Source organism: Glycine max, chromosome 3 (genome assembly GCF_000004515.6).
Source record: "Glycine max cultivar Williams 82 chromosome 3, Glycine_max_v4.0, whole genome shotgun sequence".
NCBI lineage: Eukaryota > Viridiplantae > Streptophyta > Magnoliopsida > Fabales > Fabaceae > Glycine > Glycine max.
Genome location: NC_016090.4, coordinates 40,522,725 through 40,539,791, shown reverse-complemented (window position 1 = coordinate 40,539,791; position 17,067 = coordinate 40,522,725). Strand labels below are relative to the sequence as shown.

At 31.4% G+C, this 17,067-nt stretch overlaps 2 protein-coding genes across 2 annotated transcripts; both read right to left on the bottom strand.

The window, feature by feature from the left end:
- Nucleotides 1–1,006: 1,006 nt before the first annotated feature.
- On the bottom strand, nucleotides 1,007–4,857 carry PAL1.2 (phenylalanine ammonia-lyase 1). Its single transcript, NM_001357057.1, has 2 exons — nucleotides 4,422–4,857; nucleotides 1,007–2,907 (listed from the first exon to the last, which is right to left on the bottom strand). The coding sequence occupies exons 1-2, from the start codon at nucleotides 4,811–4,813 to the stop codon at nucleotides 1,158–1,160; spliced, it is 2,142 nt and encodes a 713-aa protein (NP_001343986.1). The 5' UTR covers nucleotides 4,814–4,857; the 3' UTR covers nucleotides 1,007–1,157.
- A 7,451-nt stretch (nucleotides 4,858–12,308) lies between these two features.
- Nucleotides 12,309–15,663, bottom strand: PAL1.3 (phenylalanine ammonia-lyase 1). The gene is made up of 2 exons (NM_001357058.1): nucleotides 15,173–15,663; nucleotides 12,309–14,236 (listed from the first exon to the last, which is right to left on the bottom strand). The coding sequence occupies exons 1-2, from the start codon at nucleotides 15,571–15,573 to the stop codon at nucleotides 12,487–12,489; spliced, it is 2,151 nt and encodes a 716-aa protein (NP_001343987.1). The 5' UTR covers nucleotides 15,574–15,663; the 3' UTR covers nucleotides 12,309–12,486.
- Between the last annotated feature and the right edge of the window lie 1,404 nt (nucleotides 15,664–17,067).

Genomic DNA, 17,067 nt, shown 5'->3' with positions numbered 1-17,067 from the left:
GTCATCTTGTGCATCCCATGACTTATACTTTCACCGCATGTAACTACCATGTGTATCACACGATTACTACCTACTCTAGTTTTTCTATCAAAAAACAAAAGTTTTTTTTTTTTACGGTAGACCGGGTAATTCAAGATTGTAGTGATTCCACTAATGCAAGCCAATATATCATATATTTTGCCTTAGAATATGATATGTGGATAACTATTTACCATATCAAGGTATGCATATTTTGGTGATAGCTCATTGGGAGAATAACATCTAACAAACTTTGAAATTAAATTGATTGTGTTTGAGGTTTATTAGTAGTCGAAAACTACAATCTGGAATGACATGCGGGTAACTTTATTTACCATATCAAGATATGCATATTTTAGTGATTGCTCTTTGGCAGAGAATAATATCAAACAAACTTTGAAATTAAATTGATTGTGTTAGAGGTTAGTGGTCCAAAACTAAAATCTGGGTATTAGAATAATTGATTGTACCATCACCTACTTTTTTTTATCATCAGCAAAGATAGATAAATTCACTAAACAAAAGGATACCTCCTCTGAAGTCTGAACACTCATTCATTTCTCGGTTTCCATAGACACCTTGTCACCAAACACCAGACTAGCTTCCATGTCACCAAATCTAAAAAATAAATTAAAGGACTAAAAATATAATTTAAGCATCACAATAACATCAAGGATCCCAACGAAGTTGGCACCCACGACACTAGCCATCATTTGCAGCACATCTTAGTTCATTAGAAAAGAAGATAAAAAGAGAGAAAGCAACACCATAGGGAACGTCAACCAAAACCCACATGAGAGAAATTAGAGAACTTATTTTCCAGAAAACATCATTTACATAAAAAGCATGAATAATGGACAGATGGGAGATATATAAGAAAGAAAGTAATAAATGTGATGGCTAAAACAGGAGAGACAGAGAGAAAGATGGAAGTTGGATAAAAACTGAGTGTGAAAAAATGAGACTTAGTATATAATAGAACCAAAGCTTCTGCAAACAACTGAAATTTCATTAAAATATTAAATTACAAGGTCCTATTTGACATTGAAGGAACATTTGTTAAATGATAGACAAACCAAATGATTATGGTTTTTCTTGCATAGGTACAAATAAAATATTTGTTAAGAGTTACAATAAATTTAAGAGATTGGAAGAGGAGCTCCATTCCACTCCCCAAGGCACTCCATAAGAGGATCAATAATTTTCCCTTGGCACATTGCTGTGAATAATTTGTCAAACTCTTCACCCGGTGACCTCACCTTTTCTCCAGTTAGCAACCCAGTCCCTAATTCCTCTCTCACAAACTTGTACAGTGGGTAAGATCTGCATTCTTGGATCTTGTTTGGAATTGCAGCTTTGCCACTCTCATAAGCAGCCCTTGCACCTTCAACCTCTTTTGGCAAGAGATTCTTCAACTCTTCCTCAAAGATTGCTATCTTTTGAAAGATGGACGAGTTCACATCCTTCTCACTCTCTGCATTTACCAATGCATGATCTACAAGCACTTGCCTAAGTTTTTGCATCAATGGGTATGTAGCACTGCAGGGGTCATCAATGTAGGAAAATATATACTCCCTATCAACCACTTTTAGCAGATCCTTCTCACAAAATCTTGAAGGATGGAGTTCTCCATTGACACCTGTGGTAAGAATCCTTTTGGAAACTTGGCTCACGGTGTTCTTGACCGAGTTTTTCAAATTCTCCTCTAAATGCCTCAAGTCAATTGCTTGGCAAAGTGCAATCAAGAATGTGGAAGACATGAGCTTAAGGATCTCGATGGCTTCATTTGTCTTTCTAGATGAGATCAAGCCCAAAGAGTTGACATCCTGGTTGTGTTGCTCAGCACTTTGGACATGGGTAGTTACTGGATTTGCAAGATATTGGAGTTCAGAGCAGTAAGAAGCCATGGCAATTTCAGCTCCCTTGAAACCATAGTCCAAGCTTGGATTTCTGCTAGCAGTGAGATTTGAAGGCAATCCATTGTTGTAAAAGTCATTGACAAGCTCAGAGAATTGAGCAAACATGAGTTTGCCAATAGATGCAAGTGCCAAACGTGTGTTGTCCATAGAGACTCCAATAGGGGTTCCTTGGAAATTGCCACCATGCAATGCCTTGTTCCTTGAAACATCAATCAAAGGGTTGTCATTCACAGAGTTGATCTCTCTCTCAATTGACTTGGTTGAGAAACGAATCACTTCAATAAGAGGACCAAGCCACTGTGGTGAAGTTCTAAGGGCATATCTATCTTGTTTTGGCTTTTGCAAGGGATCAATCTCATGCAACTTCTTAGCAGCTTTCATGTAGGAACTTCCATCCAAGATATGCTCCATAATAGCAGCAGCCTCAATTTGACCAGGATGGTGCTTTAGCTTGTGTGTCAAATGGTCAGTGAATTCAGGTTTCCCCTGCATCACTTCAGCAAAAATAGCTGATAGAACTTCAGACAACACAGCTAGTATATTAGCCTCAAAGAGTACCATAGAAGCTAATCCAGAACCAACAGCAGTGCCATTAACAAGGGCAAGACCTTCCTTGGGTTGCAATTCAAAGAACTCAGAGTTGATGCTAGCCAATTCAAAAGCTTCTTTTGCGTTAAGTACTTCTCCAGAAGGTCCAACAGCTTTGGAGTTGGGTCTGCCAGTTAGCAAACCAGCAATGTAAGAAAGTGGAACAAGATCTCCAGAAGCTGTGATTGTACCACGAAGTGGCAAACATGGGGTAACGTTGTTGTTCAGGAGCTTGGTGATGGCTTCTAAGATTTCAAATCTAATGCCTGAGTACCCCTGAAGAAGAGTGTTGATTCTCACTAACATGGCTGCTCTGGTTGCAGTGTGTGGCAGGGTATGGCTTGATTCAGTTCCATTTCCAAATATTCCAGCGTTTAAGAATCTGAAAAGGAAGAATAAAAATCATGATTAGGAATTTTTGTTTAAATTTAATGGTAAACTTTGTCCATCTTGAACGAAGCATGTCGCATGAGTTTGTAATAATTATTGTAAAAAACATTCATACTGAACTGAAATACATGTAAATTCAGAACTAGAAAAGTGAGAATGTAAGAACTTATACTTTTAAATAATTTTTGTGGTATAGAAAATATATAATTTTAATAATATGCTTTTAGTATAAAGATTTTTTGGTTTATCACTTAATAATGTAGCAATAGCAAAAAAGTTTACACTAATAAAGTTGATATAAAAGTTATATATCTTTTTAGTTTTCCGAATAAACATCAATATTGTGTGATAACCACTTTCCAAACTCAGTTTAGTTAGGTGGAATTTCGTGAGAGCCGTCCAATTTAAAATAAAATAAAACATGGCATCTGTAGGAAGAACTTAAGTCAAACATGGTGAGTTGTTGGTGGGATGATATGCAGATGCATGCATGCAATCACATCAACCCTTCTTCTAGTTTAAATTATTATTATTATCGTCACAATTATCCTAACTCCTAAACCCGTAAGATGCTGATAAAATATGAATGTTTGTATGTCCGTTTGAAACCTTTCAAACGTCCGTTTAGTTACTGTTTTGACATCAAACTCGCATTTTGCGAAAAATATGATTGTTTTCCGGGAGTGTTAACTCAGTTCCCTCGACCGTTTCATATATTTAATTTTTATAAACTAATAATGTAAAAAATGATGCTAATATAATAAATCATAAAAAACACATTTTTTTAAAAAAATGTTTATTGATATAATACTAGTTATTTATTGGCCACGTATAAAGAAAAAAAAATCATGAGTTAACTTTAGTGTTTCATTATTATACCAAGAAGTACGTTTGGATTTGTTTAGTTATTTAATAAAAAAACAATTGGTTATAAGTTATTTTAAATACAGAATAAGACAATTCAACGAAAAAATAAAATTCAATTATTGACAAATATTATTTTGTCGTTTATCAAGGTATCTTTAGCCAATAATTAGGAATAAAATCAATTCCATTTGAAATATTAATTAACAATGAAAAATTTATCCATCTCTCCTAATTTTCATACACACAACAAAAATAAGTTAATGATGAAAAATATTTTTTTTCTTTCTCACAAATATCAAAGTGACAAAAAATTTAATAACAATTTTTTATAATAAAAATACATATAATGTTCTTCACTAATATATATATATTTCTTGTAATTAATGACACGTCTAAAGAATTTGTTCAAGGTAAGAGCTTGTGGAAAAGCATGATTAGGTGGTAGGAGTAGTAATTTATGATGTGGTTAAATTTAGGTAACCCGTACAATAACCAGCAAGATAGCAACTAAGCAGCATCCGACACATGAATATGGAAATTAAAGAACGAAAGCCGTACGTGTTACGTGTACGTAGCAAATACTACATACGAATACGCAGTGTGTAAAGTGTAGTAGAGTAGAGTTAGTTAGTTAGTTACCTGATGAGTTCCTTCTGCAGAGCACCACCCTGTTTGGTTCGGCGGTGTGACGTGGCACCGAAGCCGGTGGTGACGCCGTAACTGTCAGTGCCGTTGTTCATGCTGTTCATCACCCACTCACTGCTCGCCTTTACTCCTTCTCTCGCTGACTCTGAGAGCTCCACCGCCACGCCGTGGTCGTGTCCGGCCACGGCGGCCACCTGAGCGATGGTGAGAGTCTCTCCGCCGAGCCGGACCACCGGCTTGCGGTACTCGGCCACCATGCGCTTCACCTCGTCCAGGTGACTCCCCTTCATCGCCTCCGCCGCCGCTCCCCAGTTCAAGGGATCACTACTTCCCTTGGCAGTGGACAAGCAAAATGAACCGTTTTGGTGGCCATTAGTTGCTTCCATCTTAATACAGAGAGAAATTAAAAAGGGAACAAATTTAGTAGCCTGAGGAGAAAACAAGTTTGGTTGGGCATTTATATAGAGATCGGGTTTGTGTGTTGTTGTCAATTGTCATGCAGTGGTGTTTGGTAGGCTCATGAGTCATTTTTATAAATATAGATATCTTTTAAAATTATTTATTGATATGAATCTGATTTCATGATTTCGGTCAAAATTACTTATTTAATCAATAGATTTAAGGGCGTATCATATTTTTCTTAAAATCTATCAAGTTAAATAGGTAATTTTGATCTATTAATAGTCAAAATAAATTTATGTTGATAAATTGTTTTAAAATATATTCATATTGATATTTTATTTATAAAAATGAGTCAGAATGATGAATTAGTCAATTAAGAGGAAAATGAGGTTGTTGAAATTAAATTAACTTGGGCCGTCGGATTGGCACTCGGAATTGGGGTGGTGAGATTTTGCCACGTGGAAGACAACATTGGAGTTTCTTGGTAGCTGGGTGGACCAAACAAAAAAATGAAGTGGGTTGGTGAGGACTGAGGAAGTAGACGTGGAAACGCTTGACATACATACTCATGGTTTACTTCAAAATGCATGGTCTGGTCACTAATCATTTTTAAATTTATTTGATCCTCATGTCACTTGCTAAGATCTCATGTCCAGGCCTTTTCTATCCCATTACTACTTCTCTTTTCCCTCCTAGTTCCCACACCAAATCTTCTTTTACATACATTTATATTTTACCTACTAAATATAAATATCATTTCTAACAAAAATTTGAAAATATAATTTATATTACCATTAATTTGATTATTATTATTCAAAAAGTAACTTATATCCAAAATTAATTACAATTTTTTTTTGTAAAAATTTAACACAACAAAAATGTGCTTCCATCTAACAAAATGAAGACATATTTCAGTTTGTGTTATGGTGCAAATCCAATACATAAAGGAAATGTGACTTTATTGATCAATGCACAATAAAATTATTATTTTTTATATATTTTGTCATACCCCTCTTACACATAATGAAAACATAATTTTATCGTATATTTTTATCAACACAATCACATTTCTATCAAAGGTATTTATGGAAATCACAAAAACCAGACTAAGAATGGGGGCGTGAAGAGCAGAAAGCACGATGAGACTACTAAAGTCCAAATTTTGTTTACTTTTCGTTTGTAAACATATATGATTTTTTTTAAATATATATGATTTTTTGGTTTATAAAATTTAACAACAGATAATTTTTTATTGGTAGACTTAAAATTTAAGTTTTAATTATTTTATTCTAAGTGAACTTGAAGAAAATATATATAATTATATAATGAGTAACAATTTTTTCAGTTCAAGTAATTTTACATTATAGTTTATTTAAATATATAAAATTTATTTTTTATGATAGTGCACCATCCTTTAAAATACATTCACAAAAAATTCCTTTAAATAATAATAATAATAATATCTTCATGTAAAAATCATATAGCCTGTCATGTTTGAAAATAGTTAACACATATCCTAGTTTAGGAGTACACTTAGAATTAATCCTATTAATTATGGGTGATGAATCATGAAGAAATGAGAAAATATATAGAAGCCCAAACACAATGCTTGTTTTGTATAAAGAATTGTGTACTTAAAATTAAAAGCTAGGAAAATTTTTGAGTTAATATCATGAGACAAGTATGGATCACATGGTGGAGCGAGCAGTACAACTTTGGTCTGATATGTGTGGCGACCAAGAGGACTCTAATGATCTGTCTTTTTATTTAGTGGCGGTTTGCACAAACTTTATATGTTTTTGACAGGAAATAACTGTAAGAAGTATTGTGTAAAAAATTTAAACCACTTTAAGGACTGACTATTATAGATTTTTTTTTTTCTCTTCGTAGCAATAAAAACTACATATTATTTATAATAATTTATACATCTTATTAATTAATTGAGTTAGACCCATCAATAAATAATAACATTTTAATTAAGTAAAGTTTTTTTATATATATATATAATAACGACCATGAGATTCAAAGTTTTATTGTTGTTATTTTAAAGAATTAAAACAGAGAGAAAAATGATGTCGTTATATAAAGTGATAAATTTAGAATTTCAACAATAAAGATAAAGAAAAAGAGGATAAGGAAGTATGAAAAGTAATGAATTATGTGGAAAAAAATTATATAAATTGTGTATAAATTATTATATGAATAATACAACTATTTTTGAGGTACATTAACAAGGAACATTTTAACACATATTTATTTGCATTGGAGTTTAAATTGAGGGATTAAAATTCTTCACTTATCATTTCACACATATAGCCCAAATGAAATTGAAATCAATCTATTATTTAAATTTTGTGAAACTCACTATTAAAAGGAGTAAATTATACTGATATTTTTAAATTTTTGGCAATTTTTATCTGGATATTTTTTTTATCTTTTTACTAATTCTTTTAATTGTTCGAAAAACATTATTATTAATTTATGTATTACAATAATATCTTTAAAACAACATCACATCATATATTTTTATAAGAAGTGCTGTAAGCGTTAAAAAAAAAAACAAGAGATTATGTATAATCTAAAGAAAAACTTCAGAAAAATATCATTATAATTTACTCTTATATTTTTAGGACTTTATAATTTACTCTATTAAAAAAAATCATCATATGGATCTCTTTTTCTCTTGTTTTCCGTTGACGTCAAATAAAGGGACTTTAAGATAAGTACCTATCAGTATAAAAAAAAAAAAAAAGAGCAACCACGTTTGAACGCTGACTACTGATCCAATGAGAGAGTAGAATAGAACAAGAAAATGTCCAATTTTATATTTGGTGAAGCACGTGCGCTGCTGGTAAGTTTCCATGTTATCCACTTAGCGTGCAACACAAATTCACAAGCTAAGTAGGATTTGAATAGAGTAATATAAAAATTCGTCTTTACAAGCACGTCTAACAAAATATTCAGACCTATTGTTATAACTGCATGAATATCAATTTGGTTTAATTACTTTTTTTCCTTTTACTTATTATTTAAAGGTTTAATTAGGTTTTATGTTTTTAAATGTTTTAATTAGGTTTTTTATTTTTAAAATGTTCAATTATGTCTTTTATTTTTAAAAATAAATTTAATTTGGTTTCATTTTTCTTTTATCTGCTCCAAAAAAATTACAAAAACAGGCCTAAAATTAATTTTAAATGTGACCAAATTAAATTTATTTTAAGAAATAAGATATATAATTGATCTATTTTTAGAAAATACATGACCTAATTGAACATTTAAATAATAAAAAGATCAAATTAAATATAAAAAATAAATGAAAGAATTAATTAAACCTATCAATTATACACTCATCATGTCAACACCAGTTGTCACTACACTTTACTTAAATGTAAAATAAATAAATTAATAAAAAGATTTCTAACCTTTTAATTCTCTGTTTTTCTCAAAAAAATATTTAAAGTCTATAATTTTTTTTATTGACCAACGTTGTTTAACTTTTTTGTCTTTACTTTTTATGCTTACCATTTATATTATATATAGGAACTGAAAGTAAAGACGGAAAAAAAAATTAAGAACTACAATTAGTCAAAATAAGTTCAAAGAAAAAAAACCAAAATTCTAAAAAGTTTAAAAACTAAAGAAATGATAAACCCTAATAAAAACATTCATTAAAAATTTATTATAATTGAATTGAAAACTCATTCTTAAATCATCTAAACATAAATCAAACACTAATTAGTAATATAATGATTCTTAAATTTGGTCAAAAAATATATATAATATTTAAAAACTTAACTATGATTAAATGATTATAATGTGTAAGTGTGGATATAAATTTTTTTATTAAATCAATAAAAAATGTTATTAAATCATTCGCAAGAGCTTATGTTATAAAAAATAATATCTTTAAATACAATACTAACATATAATTATCTATAAAAAATAATAAAGAAAATGACTAAAGATATATTTTTATGATTTTTAATGAATAAAATTTTTTAAATTAAATTTTTATTTGTTCTTTCAATGATTTAAAATCATTAAAAATAAAAAATAAAAAATAAACAAATTTATAGAATTTTTGCACTTTAGACTTTCTAAATCGGTTAAAATAACATTTTTCATCTGTTAAAAATATGTTACAGATTTAGGGGATATAGAATGTGAACACTTTTTAAATTGAATATTGAATCAATGTTAATAAAAGGTTTTTTAGATTGATTTTGTTAGTAACTAATCTAAACACACTTTTTCAATTGGTTATCAATACAATTGTCATCCGACCCTACTTCTGTTTGGAAAAAAAAAGGAAAGAAAGGAAGAATAAAAAGATACAACATAAAGAAAAAGAAAAGTACAGAAAAAAGGGGGAATAAAAAGAAAGAACAGAACAGAAAGAAAAAAAATAAAAAAGGGGAAGAAAGAAAACGTAAACAAGAAAAAAAATGAAAAAAAAGAAAAGAAAGAATAAAAATAATAATAAAAAGGAAAAGAATGAGAAAAACAGAAGGATAAAAAACATTATAAAAGGAAGAGGTTTAAACATTAAATTACACACACGATTAGAAACAAAAAACCTAAAGAGAACACACAGAAAATAAGAAGAGGCAAGAATCTGACGAGACGAAAGAAGTCAAAAGTCAGATCTCTAAGTATCCCTTATTTCTTCTATCTCATCTCTTCATTTCCCTTTTCTTCTCTCCTCCATTCTTCCTTCCCTCTCTTATCCTCTTTCCTTTTTTTTTTGTGTTTTTTCTTTCGGTCTGCTATTTGATTTGTTTCATCTTGTCGGTAAGTTTCTTGGCCGCCGAAGAGATCCTTAGAATTATTTTTGTCAATGTTTGTTGCACTTTTCTTTTTTTTTAAAAGAAAAGAAGTTGAAACGAGCCTAGTTTCTTAAGCCTAAAACAATAAAAAATACTATTTACACCACCATCTTTACATATATGCTTTTTTTTCCATTTTCGGCTGGCTTGTTTGTTTTTCTCTCTCAAAATAATTGTACATAAAATAAATATCACTACTCACATCTTCATTTACATGCACACCCCCACTCCTTTTAGAAATAGCCTAAATAAAGTAAAGCTGCTATTTACACCACCTTTTTCTCGATTTGGCTCTATTTTTCATTTTTGATTTATCATTGTTTGGTTAGTTTGTAATGTATTGTAAATATTTCATCACTTATTTATTTTCCCCCGTGTTTTGACCTCACACCCTTAATTACTAAATGTATTTTTTGTTTCTATTTTATCCCTTTCTATTCTCATTCAATTTATTTATGTGTGTTTCGTTTATTTAATTGATTACTTAACACTACGTTAATCATTTCACAATTCATTAGTGCGCTCTTAGTACTCTTTAGTGCGTGCTTACATTTTGTGCATTCCATACTGGATCTCCGACTTGCTTGGTGGTGTTTTAATAACATGTAGATAAATTTTGTGAATTGCATATTGGATCTCGAACTTGCTTGACTTCACAAAGTTTACCGCAAACTTGAAATATTTTTCACACTCCATGCACTCCATGCTAGGTCTTCGACTTGTGGTGTTTCAATAATGTGTGAGTAAAATTTTGTAAATTTTATGTTAGGTCTCTGACTTGTTTGACTTCACAAAGTTTACCAGAAAACTAAAATCTTTTCTAAAAAAGTAAAAAATACTCAAACAAATCATCACTCAATTCTCTTTTTTTTTCCACAAAAATTACAAATTACTCGAGATGGTTTTAAAGTCCAATGCCTTAACGAATTTTTTTCTCACAATTAAGACAAACCTTAAAAAAAAAAGATAAAATAAATTCAACACACAACCTGTATTCTACCCAAAGAACTATGTAAGTCTGATTTCTTCATTGCACCTGAGGATGTGAATGAGCGAGGACAAATCCCTTGTCGACCTAAAAAACTAAAAAAACATAAAATTCTTTTTTTCCCTAAAAAAAAATTTGATTTTTTTTTCTAAATAAAAAATATAACAAACATAACTCATGTTCTTAAGGGAAGATAAATAATTAAAAAAAATCACTTTAATTTTAGCATATTCGATTAAAGGTTGTTGTCATCTTCATGACAGATACGTTGAGTGCTAACACCTTCTTCGTGCATAAACAACTTTTGAATCCTTTTCTTCAGTCCGTAAATCATTCTTTATTTATTTTTTTTCCGACGTTTCCTTAAATCAATATAGTGGCGACTTTCCTGATTTTTCTTTTTTTAAGAAACTAAATTTTTATCTTTTTATTATCGTCATTCCATGTGACCCATGTTGCGACAATAACTAATGTAAAAAGTTGAGGAAGGGTCATTAAATTAACCTGCATGACAATTATTTTTAACATTTAAATTAAAATAATGAGAAAATTTTAATTAATAGATGATAAGCCGCACATTTGTATTATTAAAGAAAATGTAAACATAACCTTCCATCAGTGGATCCAGAAACCTTATGATGAGGAGGGATTGAATTTTTCTTTTCTTTATAATTGTTTGAGTGTCTAACTTTTAATAAATAATTTTTTTAAATTTTTTTATTAGTTTTACACATAAAATTGAAACTATTTTTTTTATATTAAATGATAATGAAAACAATTATGTAGGATTAGACATTGAAAATGACAATAAGGGTATCAAGAAAAATGAAAGAAAAGAACAAGATGGAGGCAAAACTTAATTTCTTACTAAGAAATCTTTTGATTTTATATTTAAATTGGAATAATTTCGTAGGTAAAATAATATTTAACAATGTCAAAGTATATTGTCTCTTTATTAGATTGACAATTTTAAGAGAAATTACTATAGCCTTTATTCAAAGAGGAGAACTAGGTGTAGATATTATGATGATTCAAAATCAGAAGAATTTAATTAATTCTTCTAGGCTTAAGGAAAAAGAAAAATAACAAACTTAAAAAAATATTTATTATAACAATAAACACATAATTAGTTTTATACAATTTTACACTAGTTATCACTTTAAACATTTTAAAAAATCAACAAATGTAATTAATTTTACACAATTTTACACTAATTAATCTAAATCATTATTATAATAATAACATATAAAATTAATTTTATACATTAATTTAAAAATATATATATGTATATACATTAAAAAGTTATTAGAAAAGAAAACTCAGAGTCCATACTATCTCTTTCTAGATCCGTCTTGTCTCTACCTTTCATCCAAGTCATTGTCTCTTGATGAATGATATTAAAAAGATAATGATATAGTGTGAACTAAGGAGAGAATTGATCTTAAAATGACTTTAGTTATGTTAATGAAAATTTACTTTAATTTAATTAAAACTCATAATTAATTTGTTTATGAATTATATTTGCATTTTCAAAACTAGTTGTCAACAACAAAAATGTGCAACTTAATGTGTGTATGTGAATAACATGCATAACTAACATAAACAACATGAAACATAAACATTATGCCTCATGACACTTCACTCGTATGACACTACACTGGTATATAGAACATGTGAATATGAAATTCCATTAAAATATTAAAATTACAAGGTCCTATTTGACATTGAAGGAACATTGAAATTAGGCTTTTCAAACTGATTTGTTAAATGATAGACAAACCAAATGATTATGGTTTTTCTTGCATAGGTACAAATAAAATATTTGTTAAGAGTTACAATAAATTTAAGAGATTGGAAGAGGAGCTCCATTCCACTCCCCAAGGCACTCCATAAGAGGATCAATAATTTTCCCTTGGCACATTGCTGTGAATAATTTGTCAAACTCTTCACCTGGTGACCTCACCTTTTCTCCAGTTAGCAACCCAGTCCCTAATTCCTCTCTCACAAACTTGTACAGTGGGTAAGATCTGCATTCTTGGATCTTGTTTGGAATTGCAGCTTTGCCACTCTCATAAGCAGCCCTTGCACTTTCAACCTCTTTTGGCAAGAGATTCTTCAACTCTTCCTCAAAGATTGCTATCTTTTGAAAGATGGACGAGTTCACATCCTTCTCACTCTCTGCATTTACCAATGCATGATCTACAAGCACTTGCCTAAGTTTTTGCATCAATGGGTATGTAGCACTGCAGGGGTCATCAATGTAGGAAAATATATACTCCCTATCAACCACTTTTAGCAGATCCTTCTCACAAAATCTTGAAGGATGGAGTTCTCCATTGACACCTGTGGTAAGAATCCTTTTGGAAACTTGGCTCACGGTGTTCTTGACCGAGTTTTTCAAATTCTCCTCTAAATGCCTCAAGTCAATTGCTTGGCAAAGTGCAATCAAGAATGTGGAAGACATGAGCTTAAGGATCTCGATGGCTTCATTTGTCTTTCTAGATGAGATCAAGCCCAAAGAGTTGACATCCTGGTTGTGTTGCTCAGCACTTTGGACATGGGTAGTTACTGGATTTGCAAGATATTGGAGTTCAGAGCAGTAAGAAGCCATGGCAATTTCAGCTCCCTTGAAACCATAGTCCAAGCTTGGATTTCTGCTAGCAGTGAGATTTGAAGGCAATCCATTGTTGTAAAAGTCATTGACAAGCTCAGAGAATTGAGCAAACATGAGTTTGCCAATAGATGCAAGTGCCAAACGTGTGTTGTCCATAGAGACTCCAATAGGGGTTCCTTGGAAATTGCCACCATGCAATGCCTTGTTCCTTGAAACATCAATCAAAGGGTTGTCATTCACAGAGTTGATCTCTCTCTCAATTGACTTGGTTGAGAAACGAATCACTTCAATAAGAGGACCAAGCCACTGTGGTGAAGTTCTAAGGGCATATCTATCTTGTTTTGGCTTTTGCAAGGGATCAATCTCATGCAACTTCTTAGCAGCTTTCATGTAGGAACTTCCATCCAAGATATGCTCCATAATAGCAGCAGCCTCAATTTGACCAGGATGGTGCTTTAGCTTGTGTGTCAAATGGTCAGTGAATTCAGGTTTCCCCTGCATCACTTCAGCAAAAATAGCTGATAGAACTTCAGACAACACAGCTAGTATATTAGCCTCAAAGAGTACCATAGAAGCTAATCCAGAACCAACAGCAGTGCCATTAACAAGGGCAAGACCTTCCTTGGGTTGCAATTCAAAGAACTCAGAGTTGATGCTAGCCAATTCAAAAGCTTCTTTTGCGTTAAGTACTTCTCCAGAAGGTCCAACAGCTTTGGAGTTGGGTCTGCCAGTTAGCAAACCAGCAATGTAAGAAAGTGGAACAAGATCTCCAGAAGCTGTGATTGTACCACGAAGTGGCAAACATGGGGTAACGTTGTTGTTCAGGAGCTTGGTGATGGCTTCTAAGATTTCAAATCTAATGCCTGAGTACCCCTGAAGAAGAGTGTTGATTCTCACTAACATGGCTGCTCTGGTTGCAGTGTGTGGCAGGGTATGGCTTGATTCAGTTCCATTTCCAAATATTCCAGCGTTTAAGAATCTGAAGAAGAATAAATGAATCATTATTAAAGAAATTTTTTAAATTTAATGGTAAGCTAAATCGATGTTGATGGAAGAAAGTTGCATATATATTTGCAATGATTATTATAAAACACTAAAATAAAAATGAATTCAATTAATTTAAAATTATAACTAAAATTATATTTACAATTCATTAGTTAGCAAATCTTAATTGACGATGGATACTAAAATCAAATATAAAAATATTTTAAGTAATAAAATAAAAAAGTAAAGTTTAATTATTAACATCAAAATAAAATTATATTACAGATATAAAAACATATTTAAGTTTATATATTTATATAAAAGACAAATTTGATGTCACAATAACAAAAGATTTTACACTAATAACGTTGATAAAAAAAGTTGTATTTTTCCTTTCTAAATATAAATCAATACTGTGTGATTACCACTTCCCAATCTTAGTTTAGTTAGTTATAAGGAATTTCGTAAGATAATGTTTGGGTGCATGAAAAATAGTAAAGAAATGATGGAAAAGTTCTAAATTTGATATGGATCCGACACTTTTATGCTTTAAAAATTTTCATATAATATAAAAAAAATATAAATTAGTTGGAAAAAACCGTAAAATCTGCCTCCCTAATGTTACGTCATAAATTTTAATAACAATTTCTTCAAAAAAAAAATACTTAATAATTTATTTCATCACGTTATTTTTTCTTGTATTAAATTGACATAACTCCACCGATAAAAAAAATTGACATAACTAAGGAATTTATTCGGGTGACAATTGCTGAAAGGAGGATCTTAATCATGCAAAACTTTGAATAAACGCTGTAAATAAGGTGTCTAAACATGATTAGGTGGTGGTAGTTATTCATTATGCGACACATGAAAAATTGAACAGAAGGAAACGTAGGAAATGCATACGACTGATACGAATATGGTTAGTTACCTGATGAGTTCTTTCTGCAGAGCACCACCTTGTTTGGTTCGGCGGTGTGATGTGGCACCGAAGCCGGTGGTGACGCCGTAACTGTCAGTGCCGTTGTTCATGCTGTTCATCACCCACTCACTGCTCGCCTTCACTCCTTCTCTCGCAGACTCTGAGAGCTCCACCGCCACACCGAGGTCGTGTCCGGCTACGGCGGCCACCTGAGCGATGGTGAGCGTCTCTCCGCCGAGCCGGACCACCGGCTTGCGGTACTCGGCCACCATGCGCTTCACCTCGTCCAGGTGGCTCCCCTTCATCGCCTCTGCCGCCGCTCCCCAGTTTAACGGATCACTACTTCCCTTAGTAGTGGACAAGCAAAACGAACCGTTTTGGCTCCCATTGGTGATGGTAGTTGCTTCCATCTTAATACAAGAGAATGCAAGGAATAATTAAAAACAGAGCTAAGTTTTGTAGAGAGAGAGAGAGAAAGTTAATTAGTTTGTGGATTTCTTGAGGGGAAACAAGTTTGGTTGGGTATTTATATAGATGTCATGCAATGGTGTTTGGTAGGTAGCTCAATGAGGTTTGTTGAAATTTAACTATGACCGTCGGAATGGTACTTTCTCACTGATTGCGCCACGTGGTAGATGGATTGGGGTGGCGCCCAAGAGAGTGGACCAAACAAAACCCGATAGTTGGTGAGGAAATTGCCATTAGCAATTCTGATATGTCTGGTCCTTAACTTGCATGCATGGACACTAATAATCGTTTACTTCCAAATGCTCCGGTCAAAAATGATTTTTTTTTTTTTAAATGTATTTGGTCCTCACGTCACTAACTAAGCTTTCATCCCCAACCCTTTTGTATATATATGGTGATCTCATTAATTAATTATAAATAAAATTAAACAAGATATACCTAAGGAGTTTAACTCACTTGATAGATTGAGTAAGGTGGATGAGTATTTTTTTCAATAAAATTTTCTATTAACAAGTTACTTAACTTATAAATACTCAAATATACTAAAGAAATTTAAGTCAATTGTTTGAGTGAGATACATGGGTATTTTTTTAATGAAGTTTTCTATTAACAAATTGTTTAACTTATAAATATTCAAATTGTCTATTCAATATTCAATATCCACTTTCTTATATTTAATACAAATGTTAAGAAACTCAAAAAAATAAATAATTGTTTATATAAAAATTTATCTCCAATTTTAAGCAACCTAAAATCAAATATCACAACTAAAATAATATTTTATTACTAAATAACCCATGTAATAGCTAAGCAACTTTCGTGCTCTAAGTCTGTTAGTAATATATATAGTATGATTGGTCTATTCCATCTTGGTCACATATATAAAAGATAAGAGATAGTTCGTCTAAGCTTTTTGTTTTGGTGATAATGATATGCATAGACTATTGTTTATATGATATAATTTTTTTAAAGATTTGTCTTGCTTATAAGATAACTTTGCTCTATATTTCTTAAAAAAAAAAACCAATATCCAGTCTAAGCACGTGGGATGAGATTGAATGAGATTTTTATTTTTTACTTTTTAAAAAAGTAAAGGAATTTTTACATTAAATTAATGATGACACCAAGACAGGCACAAGAAACCAGATTGGTTGATAGCAATATACGTACAACAGGTTGTGAAATCTCTACCAAAAAAAAAGACGGGTTATGAAATATACTTGAGATCGTGGCTTTAAGGAATCATAGTGGAGGTGCCCTTCGAAATCACAGTGGAGCTGTGCTTTTTTCCTATGCTGCAGATATCGGAGATGCTCAGTTTTGGCTGTGGAATTGTGGGCCATTTTATATGGCATTCGTGTAGCATGGAGTCGTGGCTTTAAGGAATTTATTGTTGAATTGGATTTACGATTTCGATTAATCTGTTGAATAATGGA